General features: G+C 29.8%; 1 protein-coding gene across 4 annotated transcripts in view; it reads left to right on the top strand.

Annotated features, from left to right (window-relative positions):
* krz (beta-arrestin protein kurtz) overlaps positions 1-15450 on the top strand; it is a 277684-nt gene that overhangs the window by 200477 nt on the left and 61757 nt on the right. For all 4 annotated transcript variants that reach the window (XR_012757434.1, XM_075373598.1, XM_075373603.1 and 1 more), the window contains exon 4: positions 7685-7745. Coding sequence is in view for 3 of the 4 variants with exons in the window: in XM_075373598.1 (XP_075229713.1) it covers positions 7685-7745 (61 nt within the window). In the remaining variant the exon portion in view is untranslated. The remainder of the gene's footprint in view (positions 1-7684; positions 7746-15450) is intronic.

The raw sequence follows: 15450 nt of genomic DNA, 5'->3' as shown, positions 1-15450 counted from the left end.
AGTATCACAGTTGTTATCTAATAATTGTATTTTACCAGTGCTGCCATGTTAGAAAAACTTAATGACATTAATTCAGAAATGATGACTGAGACCAGTTAAGACAGACTGTAATTGTACTGATGTAACCTTTTGTGAGGCTGTTCAAATTAAATATATTTTCTTACCATTATGTATATTCTATTATGTTTATATGTATAATTTATTAAACAGTTTTTTCATAACTTTTGATACTCATACATCTCATATTATTTTCTGGACCCTGATAGCTTGCGCCATCTGATGAATTATAGATGGAAAAATGGTGATTTTATTTTTCTTGATAAAAGTGAAACTTGATTTGAGCCTGTGCCTTCTGACAAATTATAGACAAAAAGTATGTTTGCTTGCTGTCTGAAAAGAATAAAAATGGCTGTTTCATATTGTGTGATGAGAAAAACGTATGTATATACATGTCAGTTAATGAAAATTTTTTATAGCTTAAAATTGAAAATAGCTTTTATGAAGAAAAAAAATGCATAACAAACTGGTATTACTGGTTATCATATTAGTTTATGTTTTTTTTAGTGAAGAGTCATATCTTTCATAAGATACCATTACTATTAATAACTTTCTTTTGTAATTATCATGCTTTTTTTTCATTCTTGTGTTTGAGTTTTTGGCGGAGATGAACTCCACTCTCAAACAGGATGTCTTGATTCTTTATTATTATTATTTATTTTTTGTTTAAAGCTACTTTCTTTTATATACTGTCTTTGTTTTTAAAAATCAGTTTAAAAACTTAATATGATAAAATCATGAACTGTTAAATTATCTTTGTATTGATGTTGAGAACAAACCATTATCTTTTTTTCAGTTTCTGGTTAGATTTATTTATTTTATTTTCTTGCAAAAATTAGTTCTAAATGTTCAGTCTGTAAATTTACATTAAAACAATACTGCTTGTTCACCTTAATATGATTTTAACCTCTTAAAAATAATATGTGTTTGATTTACTTTATTAAAATTGTGTTACCTGTTTTGGGCCACTGTGAGGTTTGTAAATTGACATACAATACTGTTTAATATCAGTTTGGCACTGCCAACTAAACTTTGTTACTTACCAATTTTAAATAAGATCATGTTGTCTGTTAACTTGAGAGAAAAATGTCAGCCTGTGGTACTGTAGGTTGCATTACAGGCATACCATTCATCAGTGGACACCATTTGATGAAGCAGATACCACCTTGATAAATGGATAACATTCGTAAAGATGTAAATGCACAAATTCATATGTACTCATGCGTATCTTGTATACCATGAGTACCTCACATTTCTCTATTGGACTTAATTTGTGTAATTATAACTTCATTCGTGGAATTACAAAACTCTAGAAAGCTTAGCTCCCATAGCATATACCATATTTTATCCATCATAAAAACGATAAGGACATACAAGGATTACTTTTTTTTATAAGGTCCGATTGGTCGCAAAATAAAAAACCGCGCAAAAATCGGATGAACCTTTTCGCATATGTGCGTCTCTAGTATGGCCTTCAATCACGCCGCGTCACTTCGTTTAGTTCTGAATATGCAGCTAGCACATAAACATGTCTACAACAATAACATCTCCCGCCAATTGTGAAGTGCATGCGGTAATTCGATTTCTTCAGGCTGGGGGGGGGCTTTCGATTTCTAATGTATCTGAAATTCATCGACGAATAAGTAATGTGTATGGTGAAACTTCAATGAGTGACAGCAAAGTGCAACAATGGTGCAGAAACTTTAAAGCAGGACGTGCAGATGATCATGATGCAGGCGATCAGGGAAGGAAGCGAGTGTCAACTGATGATCTCAAACTGATGATCTCATTGAGCGAGTGGATTACGCAATTCGAGAAAATCATCGGTTCACAATTACTGTATAGAGTGATTCGTTTACTGAAATTTTAAGGTCAGCTCTCTACACCATTGTGAATGAGAGGCTTCAGTACCGCAAACTGTGTGCGAGATGGTTTCCCAAGATGCTGTCCGACCATCACAAAACAATGAGAATGGAGCACCTCCCTAACGTTTCTCCAGCACTACCACAATGAAGGTGAAGATTTTTTGAACAAAATTGTCACAGGGGACGAGACATGGGTCCATTTCGAAACTGAAGAAACAAAAGAACAATCCAAACAGTAGATGAATTCTCATTCTCCCAGTAAACCAAAGAAGTTCAAGCGAACCTTCTCCAATAGAAAGTGTATGGCTACTGTGTTCTGGGACTGGAATGGAGTTCTCTTGGTGGAATTCATGGAACGTGGCATGACCATCACTGCAGCCTCATACTGCATGACCCTTCAACGTCTATGAAGGGCAATTCAGAATAAGCGGAGAGGAATGTTGTCATCAGGCATTGTCTTTCTCCATGACAATGCTCGGCCGCACACTCCAGCTGTAACAAAGAAGCTCCTGGAGCATTTTCATTGGGAAGTGTTTGATCACCCTCCATACAGCCTGGACTTGGCTCCATCCAATTTTCACCTTGTTGCTCACATGAAACACTGGCTAGAAGGACAACATTTTAGCATAGACATCGAGCTGCAGACCAGCGTAGAAACATGGCTGAAAACACAGGCGGCTTCGTTCTGTGATGAGGGTATTGGAAAGTTGGTACCACACTACAACAAATGTCTAAATTGGAGTGGCGACTATGTAGAGAAATAGCGTAACTGTGCAAGTACTTGTTACAAATAAAAAATTTGTTGTTTTCACTGTGGTTTTAATTTCTTGACCAATCAGACCTTGAAAAAAAATAACCCTCGTATAGGAAGAAGATAGTGGTGAAGGGTCACATTCTCAAAAAAAGTATTGCATTATTAGTGGTACCAATTTGCTCTTTGATCTGAAATTTTCAGATATCTGTAAGTTGTATAAAAATTTACATTAACTAGCACAGCTATTAATGTAAACTAGCATTTACATTAGCTTTATCTAATTCTGAAGTTGCCTTAGAATCCAACCAGATCACACAAGAAGTGGGGGTGTCGGCTTACAACAGAGTTTATTGATGCCCTTTTGCAACATGATAGGAGGGAGTCCATTTTGATAAAAGACGGCAGCTCCAACTTGGCCCTATTACCAAGTAAACTTATTTTAAAGATTTCTGAGTAGTTCAAGTTGTTTATTTGCACATCTACAGTCACAGCAGCAGTACCAGCTGATTGGCAAACATTACAGAATTTGGAGGTTTGGGTTTGAGTTTCCATGTGTTCTTTTTAGCTTTTATTTTTTTCTTACATATACACTAACATAGATATTATTATTATTGTTATTATATAAAAATAATAACAATTATTTTATTTGAATATAACAATTATTGGTACTTATGTATTAGCCTGTCGACCAGTAAATTGCAAACTTTTGGGTTATTGTTACTACCACCTGTTATAACTATTATATTACCGTTTTATAACCATTTATATTTATTTATTTTTTAAATATAACTTAACTGAACATAACCTGCGCACGCTTCACTCGCTAACCTTGACTAATTAACACAGTAATGTTTTAAGTATTTAAATAAGTTTACCCACCGGGTTGGTCTAATGATAAACGTGTCTTCACAAATCAGCCGATTTCGAAGGAGTTCAAATCCTAGTAAAGGCACATCTCAGAAATGTTAGATCTGGAACTGTACAAGACTACACGTCCCTTACACTCATACATATCAACCTCATTCATCCTCTGAAGTAATACCTAATGGTGATTCTTGGAAGCTAAACAGGAAATAAAAAATAATAAGTTCCATAATTATTGCAATTGTTTATTATTTAAAAAATCAAAAGATGTGTTAATTAGTCGAGGTTACCGAGCCTAGGTTAAATTTGGTTAATTTAATATCTATAATTTATAAGTAATAATGTTTATATTTTTAATATGTAAAATATGTTAATGATCCCATAACTTTGAAGTATTTTCAAAGTTACAGGATCATTATGGTTGTGGCGATGTAAGTACCCAATTATCAACTTAAAAGACTTTTATGGACATGTGGGAATAGAGGTCACATGAGGAATGAAAGGTTAACAAAACGCAGAAAACAGATTTTGTTTTGTAAAATTTGAAAAACATAAACAAATAAACTTATTTTAATCTTCAGCTTGCCTTTGTCATTCATATGATGATAAAAAAATTAACATAAACATTTTTGGATTGAGTTTTACTTTTTTTTCATTTTTTAACATTTAAATTAGATTAATTGAAATATAAAGTAATAAATCATTTAAAATTCATGCTTTTATTTCAATAGTAATTTTATAAAAATTTTTTTCTGCTTTTGCAGTAAAGTCTTTTTGAAGTTCAATGTTGTTTTTTTATTTTTAATGTGGGTGAGGTTGTTTTTAATTTTAATTTATAACTCAATGAATTTTAGTCTTATGTAATTGTGATACCGTCTAATTCCCTCTTGAAGTGATAGTGACCAGCTGAACAATTAATATGACAAATTTTATTTGTAGTAATTTTTTATTCAGTTTTCTTGAAATAGCCTTTAATGTAGTATCAGATTCATTAAATGTTATTATCACACTTCATAAACAGACTATTTACAGTTGATTTGTTGTAATATAATATTTGTCATGATATTTTTTAACTAATAGTAAATGAAAACTTATGCATGATATCAGATTATGTTATATTTTATTTTTTTATCTCCGATGGCTTTTTGGAATGGATAGGTGCATTTTGTTTTGTTTATTTTATCTTTTTGCCTTCTCTGATTTCTGACGGACGAATCAGTTGGAATATGATTTTTTTCAAATGATTTATGTTTCTTGATTTTTGATTGTGGAATTATTCATATTTATTGTTCTGTATTAAACAATTAAAGCTATTTATTATTAATTTCTAGTCTATTTGTAGCTAGTACTAACCAGCAGAACCTCATAATTATAAATCATATGATTTCTTTTTTCCTCTTCTTCAAAATATGATAATTAAACATAATCAACTGTGTTTTATTAATATTTTTTTACAGTAAGTGATTATGTTGGGGAGGTGCAGAGAGTTATTGCTTGTTATCACATGCGAGAGGTAGACTGATTAAGGACTAGCCTTAACAGGTTTATTTTAATGCCATCAGGTCCTCAGTGTTATCTACCAGCCACCACTCTACTGTTGGATCATATGTAATGATATTTCCTGGTCTTATAATACAGAGATGCAACAAGCTACTGGAATCTAATGAACTAGGAACCCAAACCAAAAAAGTTACTTTAGATATTTGAAGCAGAATCATAAAATCAATTGATCATTGCCAGCAAAATTTTATCTTTTCCTAATCAGTATTTATGAATTCAGAATTTTCTATATTACAATTAGAAAATTCCTGGTAGAAGGTAACTTTTCAGTAAAGTGTGGACAATAAAGTAAAAGTAAATTAAAAAAAAAAATATATTGTCAACCTTACTGGTGAATACTCTTATGTTTTGGGGGGTACAATGTACAATTATCGTTATAATCAAATAGTATTGCATGTATCACACAAACATAGAAAGAGAGAGAAAGAGATTAGTATAAGTGTCTAAAATGAGTCCAGTGATTTATTTAAGGAATAAACAAGTGAGCAATATTTTCAATATTGCTCACTTGTTTATTCCTGTAAAACTCTTGTTTGAAATAGCTAGCTGCTGTAATAGAAAATCCCGCAGACTGTGAAGTGCATGTTGTCATCCATTTCCTTCATGCAAAAAGCTTGTCAGCTGCTGAAATTCATCAAACTTTGTGCAGTGTATGAAGGGAATATCATGAGTGACAGTGCGGTAATACAGTGGTGCCATATGTTTCATGAAGGTCAAACAAGCATTCACAACAATGAAAGAAGTAGTCGACCCTCAGTTGTTACAAATGAACTTGTAAGCGTCAATGTAAAAATTTGAAAAAAATCATTGATTCATGATAACAGAATTATCTGAATTTTTTCTTCACATATCATGAACATTGGTGCTGTATGAAATCATAACCAATAGGTTAGGCTTCCACAAATTTTGTGCTCACTGGGTGCCTAAGCTTCTTTCTGATGAACACACAAAAAAGAGGATGGGGTCAGCACTAAGTTTCCTTCACTGTTACCATGAAAATTATGAATTCCTTGACCACATCATAACAGGCGATGAGGCACGAGTTAAATTTTTTTTTATGGAAACAAAAGTTCAGTCAATCTAGTGGGGACACACCAGTTCTGGAAAACCCATAAAGTCCTGTCAGGCACTTTCTTCAAAAAAGCTTTTGCATCAGTTTTTTTGGGATCGTAAAGATAATATTGGTTGATTTTATGGAAAGAGGCTTGGCAATTAACTCTGAAACTTGCTGCAAAACGTTGAAGAAATTGAGAAGGGCCATACAAAACAAATGACATGTATGGCATGCTGAGTTCAGGCATTGTTTTTCTTCATGAAAACACTCATCCACATACTGCAGCACACACTCAACACCAAATCGAGAGTTTCAAATTGGGGTTGTTTAACCATCCTCCTCTATACAACCCTGATTTGGCTCCCAGTGATTATCACCTTTCCCCAAAAATGAAGAAATGTTATTGACACTGCATTTTGAAATAATGAGGAGCTAAAAAAACGGTATTACTGTTTGGCTTAATTCACAGGCAGCAGAATTTTATGTGGAGGGTATTCAAAAACTTATTTACAGATATGTTAAGTGCCTTAATTTGGATGACAGTATGTAGAAAAGTAGCTATAAGACTTACTTAATAAATTGTTGTTTTTTTATAACAATAGGAAGTTACTTTCCGAATAGCCTCTATGTATGCACCACTGATCCAAATAGCAGTAAGCGAATTGGGTTAAGTGGTTTGAAAAATGTGATGCTTCTGTTTACATCAGATTCACCTTAATTTTGTTAAGTAGTTTAGACAAGAGTAGTTTGAAAGAAGGTAATAATTTAGGACATAATGATTAAAATAGAGTGTAATGATTAAGCTTAATCCTTCTTATTAAATCATTTAGTGAACAAAAAGAAAAACCAGGTGTTGTTCCCTTTTTCCCTTCTGCCTGGCTCACTTCTTGGTGAAACTATATTTTTTTGTAGTTTATGCATTCAAAATGCACATTTTAGTGAAGAACTTTGTCAAACAAAGGAAGTAAAATACATATTAACAACAATCCTTGGAAAAAAGTTTATTAATGACAGGGATCCAATCTCCCAGAGGCAAAAGAGGGCTTTTAATTGCTCAATGAGTATATATATTTACACAATACTTTAATTGTAACAATTAAAAAAAAAATAGTTCTTGTAAACAAATTTCCCAGGAAATTTTTTTTTTCAGAATTTAGACAAAAGGTTCCCTTATGAATATTTACTAGTAAGTGTTCTATATTTTAAAAGTACTAGTGTAACATTTAAAAAATAATATTTTGTTTCATTTGCCCAATTTCAAGAAGAAATTGCTCTTTTTAATTATAATGCCCAAAATTATGAGCTTCAACTAACAGTTGGTTCTAAAAAAAAGGGTGAACTCTTACTATTTCAGAATTTTTTATGTTGAGAAAAATGAATAGTTAAACTACATTTTATATTAATAGAAGATTTTCATCATTTGTTGAGAAATTATGTACAAAGGTGTATTGGATTGTGTTAAATTTACTGATTAACTGATTTAATATTTTAATGATTAAATTTAATTATTTTTAATTTTATACATTTCAGATTACTGTATACCTTGGTAAACGAGATTTTGTGGATCATATAACACATGTTGACCCAATTGGTAAGTGCTTTGTAATTGTGTTAATCTGTATTCTGATGAAGATCTTTGTTCATGTACTATTTTTTTATTTTTTACACCTTCTTACCTGAAAGTAATAAAAATGTTAGTTTAATCATTCTATCTCTTTTTAACGTGATGGTTCCACAACACTTAGGATATCGTGGGAGTAGCATCCTTAAAATTTAAACAAGTGAAGTAAATAGCTTATCTTGGTTGTCCTTATTTACTTCTCTTTTGATTTCAGTCCTGTGCAGATTTGTTCATTTTCCATTCTCTTATCTGGGTAGATGTTTTGTTTATTAATGATTTATTTTGTACATCATATTCAGCTGGCATGCATCTCAATTGGTTATACAGTCCAGTACATCTCATTATGTTATTAATGAGATGTAGATTGATTTTACAAATGATCCTTAGATTACCCAATGAAAAGAGATTAAAATCTTCCATTAAATCTCTTTTATTTAGTGACAATTTTTAATTTTTTTAGTGTGTATACAAGTAATATATTTAGTGAACAATTAATGTGGTAAAATTATACCACCATTTGCATTACTTAAATTTCTACTATCTTTCAACCTACACTTCTGTTTTAATTTTTAAACTGTTCAGTGTAATAAATATCCTTGGCTCTGTTCATTATCTTATATTTATTTGCTCCTGTCACATTAGTGTGCTTCAATCCTGAAATTAGCATCTACGTATACTTTGGTTGTATCATTTATTGACTTTTTATGTGTTATGCTTTGTTATTTGAGCTTGTTATTTCACACTTTCCTTACTGGATTAGATAGATCCATGTGTTTTATTTGCATAATTTCATTTAAATTTTGTTTATTTTTCCTTTTCTTCAGATACTCTTGTGATTGAGTTTCATTTACTAACTAATGGTTTTTTTTTTATTTACTGTTAATCAATAAACCACTACATGAGTGTTCATTTCTGTTGTGCTGTGTTTAAATTTTTATATTATAATTTTTTTTCAAATTAATCAATGTCTGTTCATCTTGGTTATTACTGAAGCCAGTTTTATTTTTTAAAAAATGGTGCACTTAAAAATTTCTTATTATCTACTTACGAAGATTTCTTGAGCCATGGGCTCTATTGACGATGTATTAGAAAACATAAATATTCTTTTAATTAATACTCTACAGTGCATCTTTTAATATGCAGTAGAGCATTTACCTAAATGTATTACTGCTTGGTCCTGTGAAATTTTCTTTGCCACCTGAGTTGCTGTTATAATAAAATGTTTATCTAACTATGAACTGAAAATTACAAATTTTTCTATTTAAGATATTGTAACAAGATCGGTATAGCGGGCTTGAGTAATGAATTCCTACTAATTATTATGAAAGTAATAGAAAATATAATAATTGGAGGAATCCAAAAAGGGACAAAAAGGAGAACTCTTTCTGTAAAGAATAGATCCGTTTTACAATCATCCTTTGTTTTACTGCCCGCTGACAAACAATAAACACCTGTTGTACCTTGAGAAAAGCTACCAGACCTGGTTATGGAATTCCTGGGTACAAAAGCCATCGTTCTCATACTACAAGTTGGGTCTGGTCTGGCAGGTAAAGAGGCTAGAAGTATAAATAGCTCTGGAAGACCAGATAAAAATCAGTTCTATCAGAACCAGTCTACGAGATGTTATGATATCAGTTCTGCAAGGGCAGTTCTGTGAGGAGAGGCTGCAAGTTGTATGGGTTCGGCGAAGTTCTGCAAACCAATCCAGTAAGATGTTACGACGATTGTCCAGTGAGAAGAGTCACAGGTGTGTGACGTTAGTCCAGCGAGAAGTCTTGAATCAAGTTCGGTACGGCTAAGGTGACACCACAAATAAATCCAAATATACAAGAAATACTATTGTTATTATATAAGTGAAAGAAATAATTTAATAAATTTATTCATAAACTGTTAGGGCAGACAGCAAATGTATTTGCAGGTGAACTTTATATGATTGTTTGTTAATATGTGGTTAAAAAGGGTTAAGACTAGCTGTTTCTTTTGTTAATGGGTCTCAATTCTAGTTTCCTATTTATCTGCCTGGATTAAATTCCGAATGATTATTTATTTTAAACTCTGCCTTGTGTGTAATCTGCATTTATTATTTACTGTTGACATTTATCACTATTTGATGTGTAGTATTTTGATTGTTATTTGTTGATTGCATTATATATTATGCTCAGTTTTTATGTCATATTTACTGTTTTGATTATGTTATTTTTTGTTATTGACATGTAATATTATTATTGTTTAGTACTATTATCCTGATTATTATTGTGGTTGTAATTACTATTTTAATATTTTTGTTCATTAATTGTCATTAATTATTATTATTAATTTGTCTGGTTATAATTATATAAACATTCTAAATTGTCAATCTCAATATCCTGATCGAGCCACAAACCACGCGACAATATTTTTCTATTTTGTTTTCTTTCTTTTGTTTCCTGTGCATTTTTTTTTTACATAAGGAATCATTTGTTTCATTAGTGACGTAGATTTACAAATTTATTATCATGAATAATTTTTTCAGGTTTACTTGAAATGAAATACATGAATTTTTTTTGTGGTATGAACACAGAAATTCTTTGATTAAATGTTTTAACTATTCAGAGATGAATTTTAAATCTGAACAGTTATCCTCACTGCAGCCCATCTTCAGTAGGAGTTTGGAGTTATACTCCATGAATTAGAATACTAGCAGCTATTATTTGAACTAAATCAAAACCTCTTCATAAGTTAAAGATGCTTTGGCATCAGTTATTTACTCGTGTTCATTATAATCAGAAGTTCCTGTTATGAGAAAATTTATAACTGCTGGTCAATTACTCTTTGTATTATATTAATTTGATTTACTGATTCTAAATTCACTTCAAACAGTTTATGTTGCAAAAACATTAATCAATTAATTTTAAAACTTCAGTATTTTGTTCTGCAATGAGAGCTTTAAGATTGACAAATTCATTTGGCATTTTAAAACTTAATATATATAGTAACTAATGCTCAGTCAAACTTCAAAGTGAGAAGTTTCACATTTCTATTAAAGCATATGTTTTTTATCCTTATATAAGGTATTTTCTGATTGTTCGGTGAAGAGGGATGTGTGTATTAACAGTGTCAGAATATAAGAGATTGATAAAATTGAGTAAACATAAAAGGTAGTAGTAGTAGTGTTCACAACTTGTGGACTAGTACTATTGATTTGTACTGTGTATTAGCTGTTTCTGTTGATTTATTAACTGCACAACACTACAAATATGAGCTTCTAAATAAGAAGGGTTAAAATTGTAAGTGCAGTTATTTGTTATTACAATTCTTTATGATTTCAATTTAAGTGAAATTGATGTCATCTTGTTCTAATTTTCATTCATTTAGTTACTTTTGTGAGCATATATTCTTCTTCACTTAAAACTGCAATATTTGTATGAGCCTAATTCAATCTACAATTCAAGAATGTCTAACATTTCTGTCTTAATACAAACCTTTGATGAACATCAAGATATTAAAATTCTACTTTTATAAATTTGAAATTTGTTTTCTTTATTTTATTCCATTTATGTTATTCATAAGTTTATTCAATATCTTTCTCTCGTCAGTTAAGTGAAAGCTAACTAAACTGTCTTTTTACTAATATGTTAATAGAGTATAATGGGTGATATAATTAACTGTTTTGAATAAAATATTTTATCAAATTTAAAAATTTATTAGCAAGTACTGATTTCTTGTCCTTCACAGGAAGATTTTTCAGCAAGCTATTCGACATTTCAAATTGCTTGGAAGGTTCTTGCAGACATTAGATGTGTAAGCTATTTAACATTTTGCTTTTCAGTTCATTTAAAAGTGTAATTTTGTTATAACATTTTTCGATGACATTTACTCTTGTTTAATGTCAAATGCAAATAATAGCTGTTGTAGTATGACTGTGATTCAAATATTAATAAGAATTTGTTTCCTTCCTTGCTGTAATACATCAGAGACACCATCCTTCTGATGTATTCAGACTTTTATTGCAAACCATACTAATTCAGGACTTCTTTTTCATATTCTGCAGGATTGAATTCTATAATAGTTTGAGGAACAGATTGCTGTTTAAGCAATAGTTTCTTCCAAAAGAAAGGTTGATGTTTTTGTTCTTTTAATTACACTAGCACATTCTGGCAATCATATTGTTTATTACAGGCAAGGAATATAATTAGACAAAATTGTTTTATTAAGAAGAGAAAATACATATGGAAATAAACATCATGCCTGATGATGAAGTACTCAATCTTACCTTTGAAAACTTATTGAAAAATTTAGTTAAAGCTTTTTATAGTTTGGAACACTCGATGCAAGATAAAACTCTTCTCCTCTTTCATTAAAGAATAAGTAAAGAAAATGAATTCAACTCAATTATTCAATTGGATTGTTTACTATTTTTATCAAATATAGATACTATCTCAGCTAAAATCCTGAACCAACTTTCTTCAATGATTACTTATGTAAATCATTGAAATTAATTTTTATAGAGTAAAAAATTCAGCAGTAATTAAAACGTTATTGAAGGTATATGCATCTGTTTTGAGAAGAAACTAAAAGATTTCTTTGAGATGAATTAAGAAATGTCTACAATAGAGTAAATGAATTGGAGTTGAAGAAGATGACATTAAAAAGTAATAGAATTTGATTATGCTGTAAATAAAATCTTTTATGATATTTGAACCAACTCATATTACTACCCAATTAATATTTAAAAGAAATACTAAGCACTTATTTATTTAATGCTGTAAGTATGCTATGAAATAATCACTAGGGTGTATGTGAATACTAAACTTAGCCTGAAAAATTCATTGAATTTTTTCTGTAGATTTATATTATAAAACTATACATCATATTGTTGTCATTCAAATAGAAAAGTTGAATTAAAACTTTGGAATTTAATTTAATTGCCTAAAGAAAACAGATTACTGCTGCCAGACAGTGAACTACTACTGTGTTTACTAATGGAAATGATCACTTGAATTCTCATGACATACTCTCACCATTACAACCCATGACTCCTCCCTTGTTGTCATGATGGAATCTGTTATATTTATGATATTGAATGCACATGACGTGGACCACTAGTTCTTTCTGAAAATGATATGGCATTTTTAGAAGTAACTTTTGTTTCATTTTAGGTAGGTCGCCTGTAACAATTGTGATTTTAGTTGATCTGATGTAATCTGGTTGTAAGTTACATCAGTTATCAAATGTAGAGAAAAAAATGTTATTTCATTCTGGTTATAAGAGTATAAAATAATTCCTGTGGGAGATCTGGTCTAAAATTTAAGTAACAGTTATACTGATTTCTAAAGATCAAAATAAAAGATGAAGAGGAAGATTACATTTTCCAGTATTTTTTACAGCTTTTTCAAGTTATTTTAATTTTTAATTGACCACTTCAGTAGAAGTATGATATATATATAATCTTAAAGACTGTAATTGGATATGAGAACTAATACTGCTTTAATGTGAAGAATAGAAGATGGATACATTATAAATTAAAAAAATAAAGTGTAAAATTACCCTGTCTTAATGACCTTTATAAAATTCTATCTTAGAAAACTGTTAGGTGAATGTATTTCAGAAGCAGATTATGTTACGTAATTTTTTCTTTCAAAACGTTTTCATAACCAAAGTTTTCACAACTTTTCAAAAAGTTTTTATAACCAGTGCAATGATTGAACACCAAGTGTGATAGTTTTCCTCTTACTTTTAATAACATGATTGTTTATAGGTTACTTGAAGGAGTACAATCATTTTGAGTAACTTAATTGAGTATTGAAGAAGGCAACGCTTTCATAGTTCATGGGTAGCTATGCACATACATAGCAGCACAAAATGATTATTTGGAAGAGAAATGCTGTAATTTCTTGTGTAGGCAGTACTTCATGTTAGAAATTACTTAATGTGTCTGGTTCAGGAAATAAAAAATTTGTGTAAAAAATAAAATTCAATTAATAAATCTTTCAATTAATAAACTTTCAATTTCCTGGATTATATGTTCTTTCTGAATTCAGAATTTGGATTTATTGTGTCTTTCGGATGAAGAATGAAAAAATTTTGTTTTTTATTATAGTGATCTAGGATTATGTCGTTGGTCTGTGAATGAGATGAATAAATATAACTTGATCGCTTTAGAAAAATTGAGTGATTATGTTAGAAATTTCTTTTTAAAACTTTACTAGCATCTTGTAAATAGTTTAAAATAAAGCAGTAATTTTGTTGCTATTGCTGAATCAAAAATACAAAATACTGAATAATATATTTGATCTTAAAACAGCTAGAGATAGGTTATTTTCCTTAAGGTTAATGACTTTTTATATGATATGATATATTGTGATAATTTAATCAGAGGAAAAGTCAGTAAAGGAATTCTGTGGTTAAGTAATGATTAAGAAATAAAAGTACTACCGACTACCGATCTCTTGTTTGAAAAGTGTATAGTAATCTTTTGTTGAGTAATCCCATCAATCGATTACTCATAAGATGTATTTACTTGGAGATGCATTCTCATGTAATCAAATATTGTGTTCACAATTTCAATTAATACTTTCAACATAGTGTGTTTATTTAATAGTAGCACATCAATGTGGAGAAGGGTAATATAATATTTATTTGTTTAATTAATGTTTTTTTAAGGTTTACTTAGTTTATCGTATGGCATCTATCTGGGAAAAATTTCTGTATAATGTACAAGAATGAGATGAATTTTGTATTAATGCTTTAAAATATTTTAATATTTTGCTTCTTTAATGGTTTTTTAAAATATTTTACTCATAACCTTCTGTTAAAAATTTGTTTGTCAGGATATATAATTTATAATTGATAAATTTGAAAGAGTATTACATTTTTATTTAACTTTTCAGTTTTAATTGATGCTTGAAACTGCTAAAACAATTCTTTTTTAATGTTAATTTATTCTATGTTATAAGAAGAATCTTCTTACAAAAACTCATTGCAAACTAAAACATTTGAATTTTTAATCTGTATAAAATTACTATTACAGTCCTTCCACAGTGTTGCATTAAATGTTTTAAAAATAATCTTGAATCTGAAGTGTCTTACTTTTCCATCACTATGAAAAAAAAATATAAAACATAAAAAGAAATATATTTTAAAAAATTCAGTTTTAGTATGTTTTTAAAAGTTTTGTATGATTTTCATCAGCAAAATCGTGGATAAAAACATTTCAAATTTAATTTAAAACCTTTTCCAAATTTATTACTTTTCTGTACATTCAACATGAATAAAATAGTTGTCTTCTGAATTTATTATGAATTAGTATTGTTAGCGTTATTAAGCAGTTGTAGGTAATAAAGGATAATACCAGCTATTTTTCACATATTAAGTTTATTTTTAATTTTCTTTAGTAAGATGTTATTGATGTTCTTTAAATTAACTGTGTCTCTTTTGTGAACCATATGCTTTTAGTGTTATTTAAACAGATTTTGTTATATATTCATTCAGTATATAATAATATTATTTAAAGAATAATTAAAACTAAGTAATAAAACTACTAACGCTGCACAGCTGAACTACAAAAGAGAAATATGTAATATCTTATCTTAAACACTTCTATCTGTTTTGCAATTTAAAAACTGTAGATCTCTGCACTGTTATACATCTTATTAGCAGACCCTTCTCATTAACTGACAGTTCAGTGAGCACTATT

Source organism: Lycorma delicatula, chromosome 1 (assembly GCF_047948215.1).
Source record: "Lycorma delicatula isolate Av1 chromosome 1, ASM4794821v1, whole genome shotgun sequence".
Classification (NCBI taxonomy): Eukaryota; Metazoa; Arthropoda; class Insecta; order Hemiptera; family Fulgoridae; genus Lycorma; species Lycorma delicatula.
The sequence above is the reverse complement of the archived record's forward strand: the minus strand, read 5'-3'. Positions and strand labels throughout refer to the sequence as shown.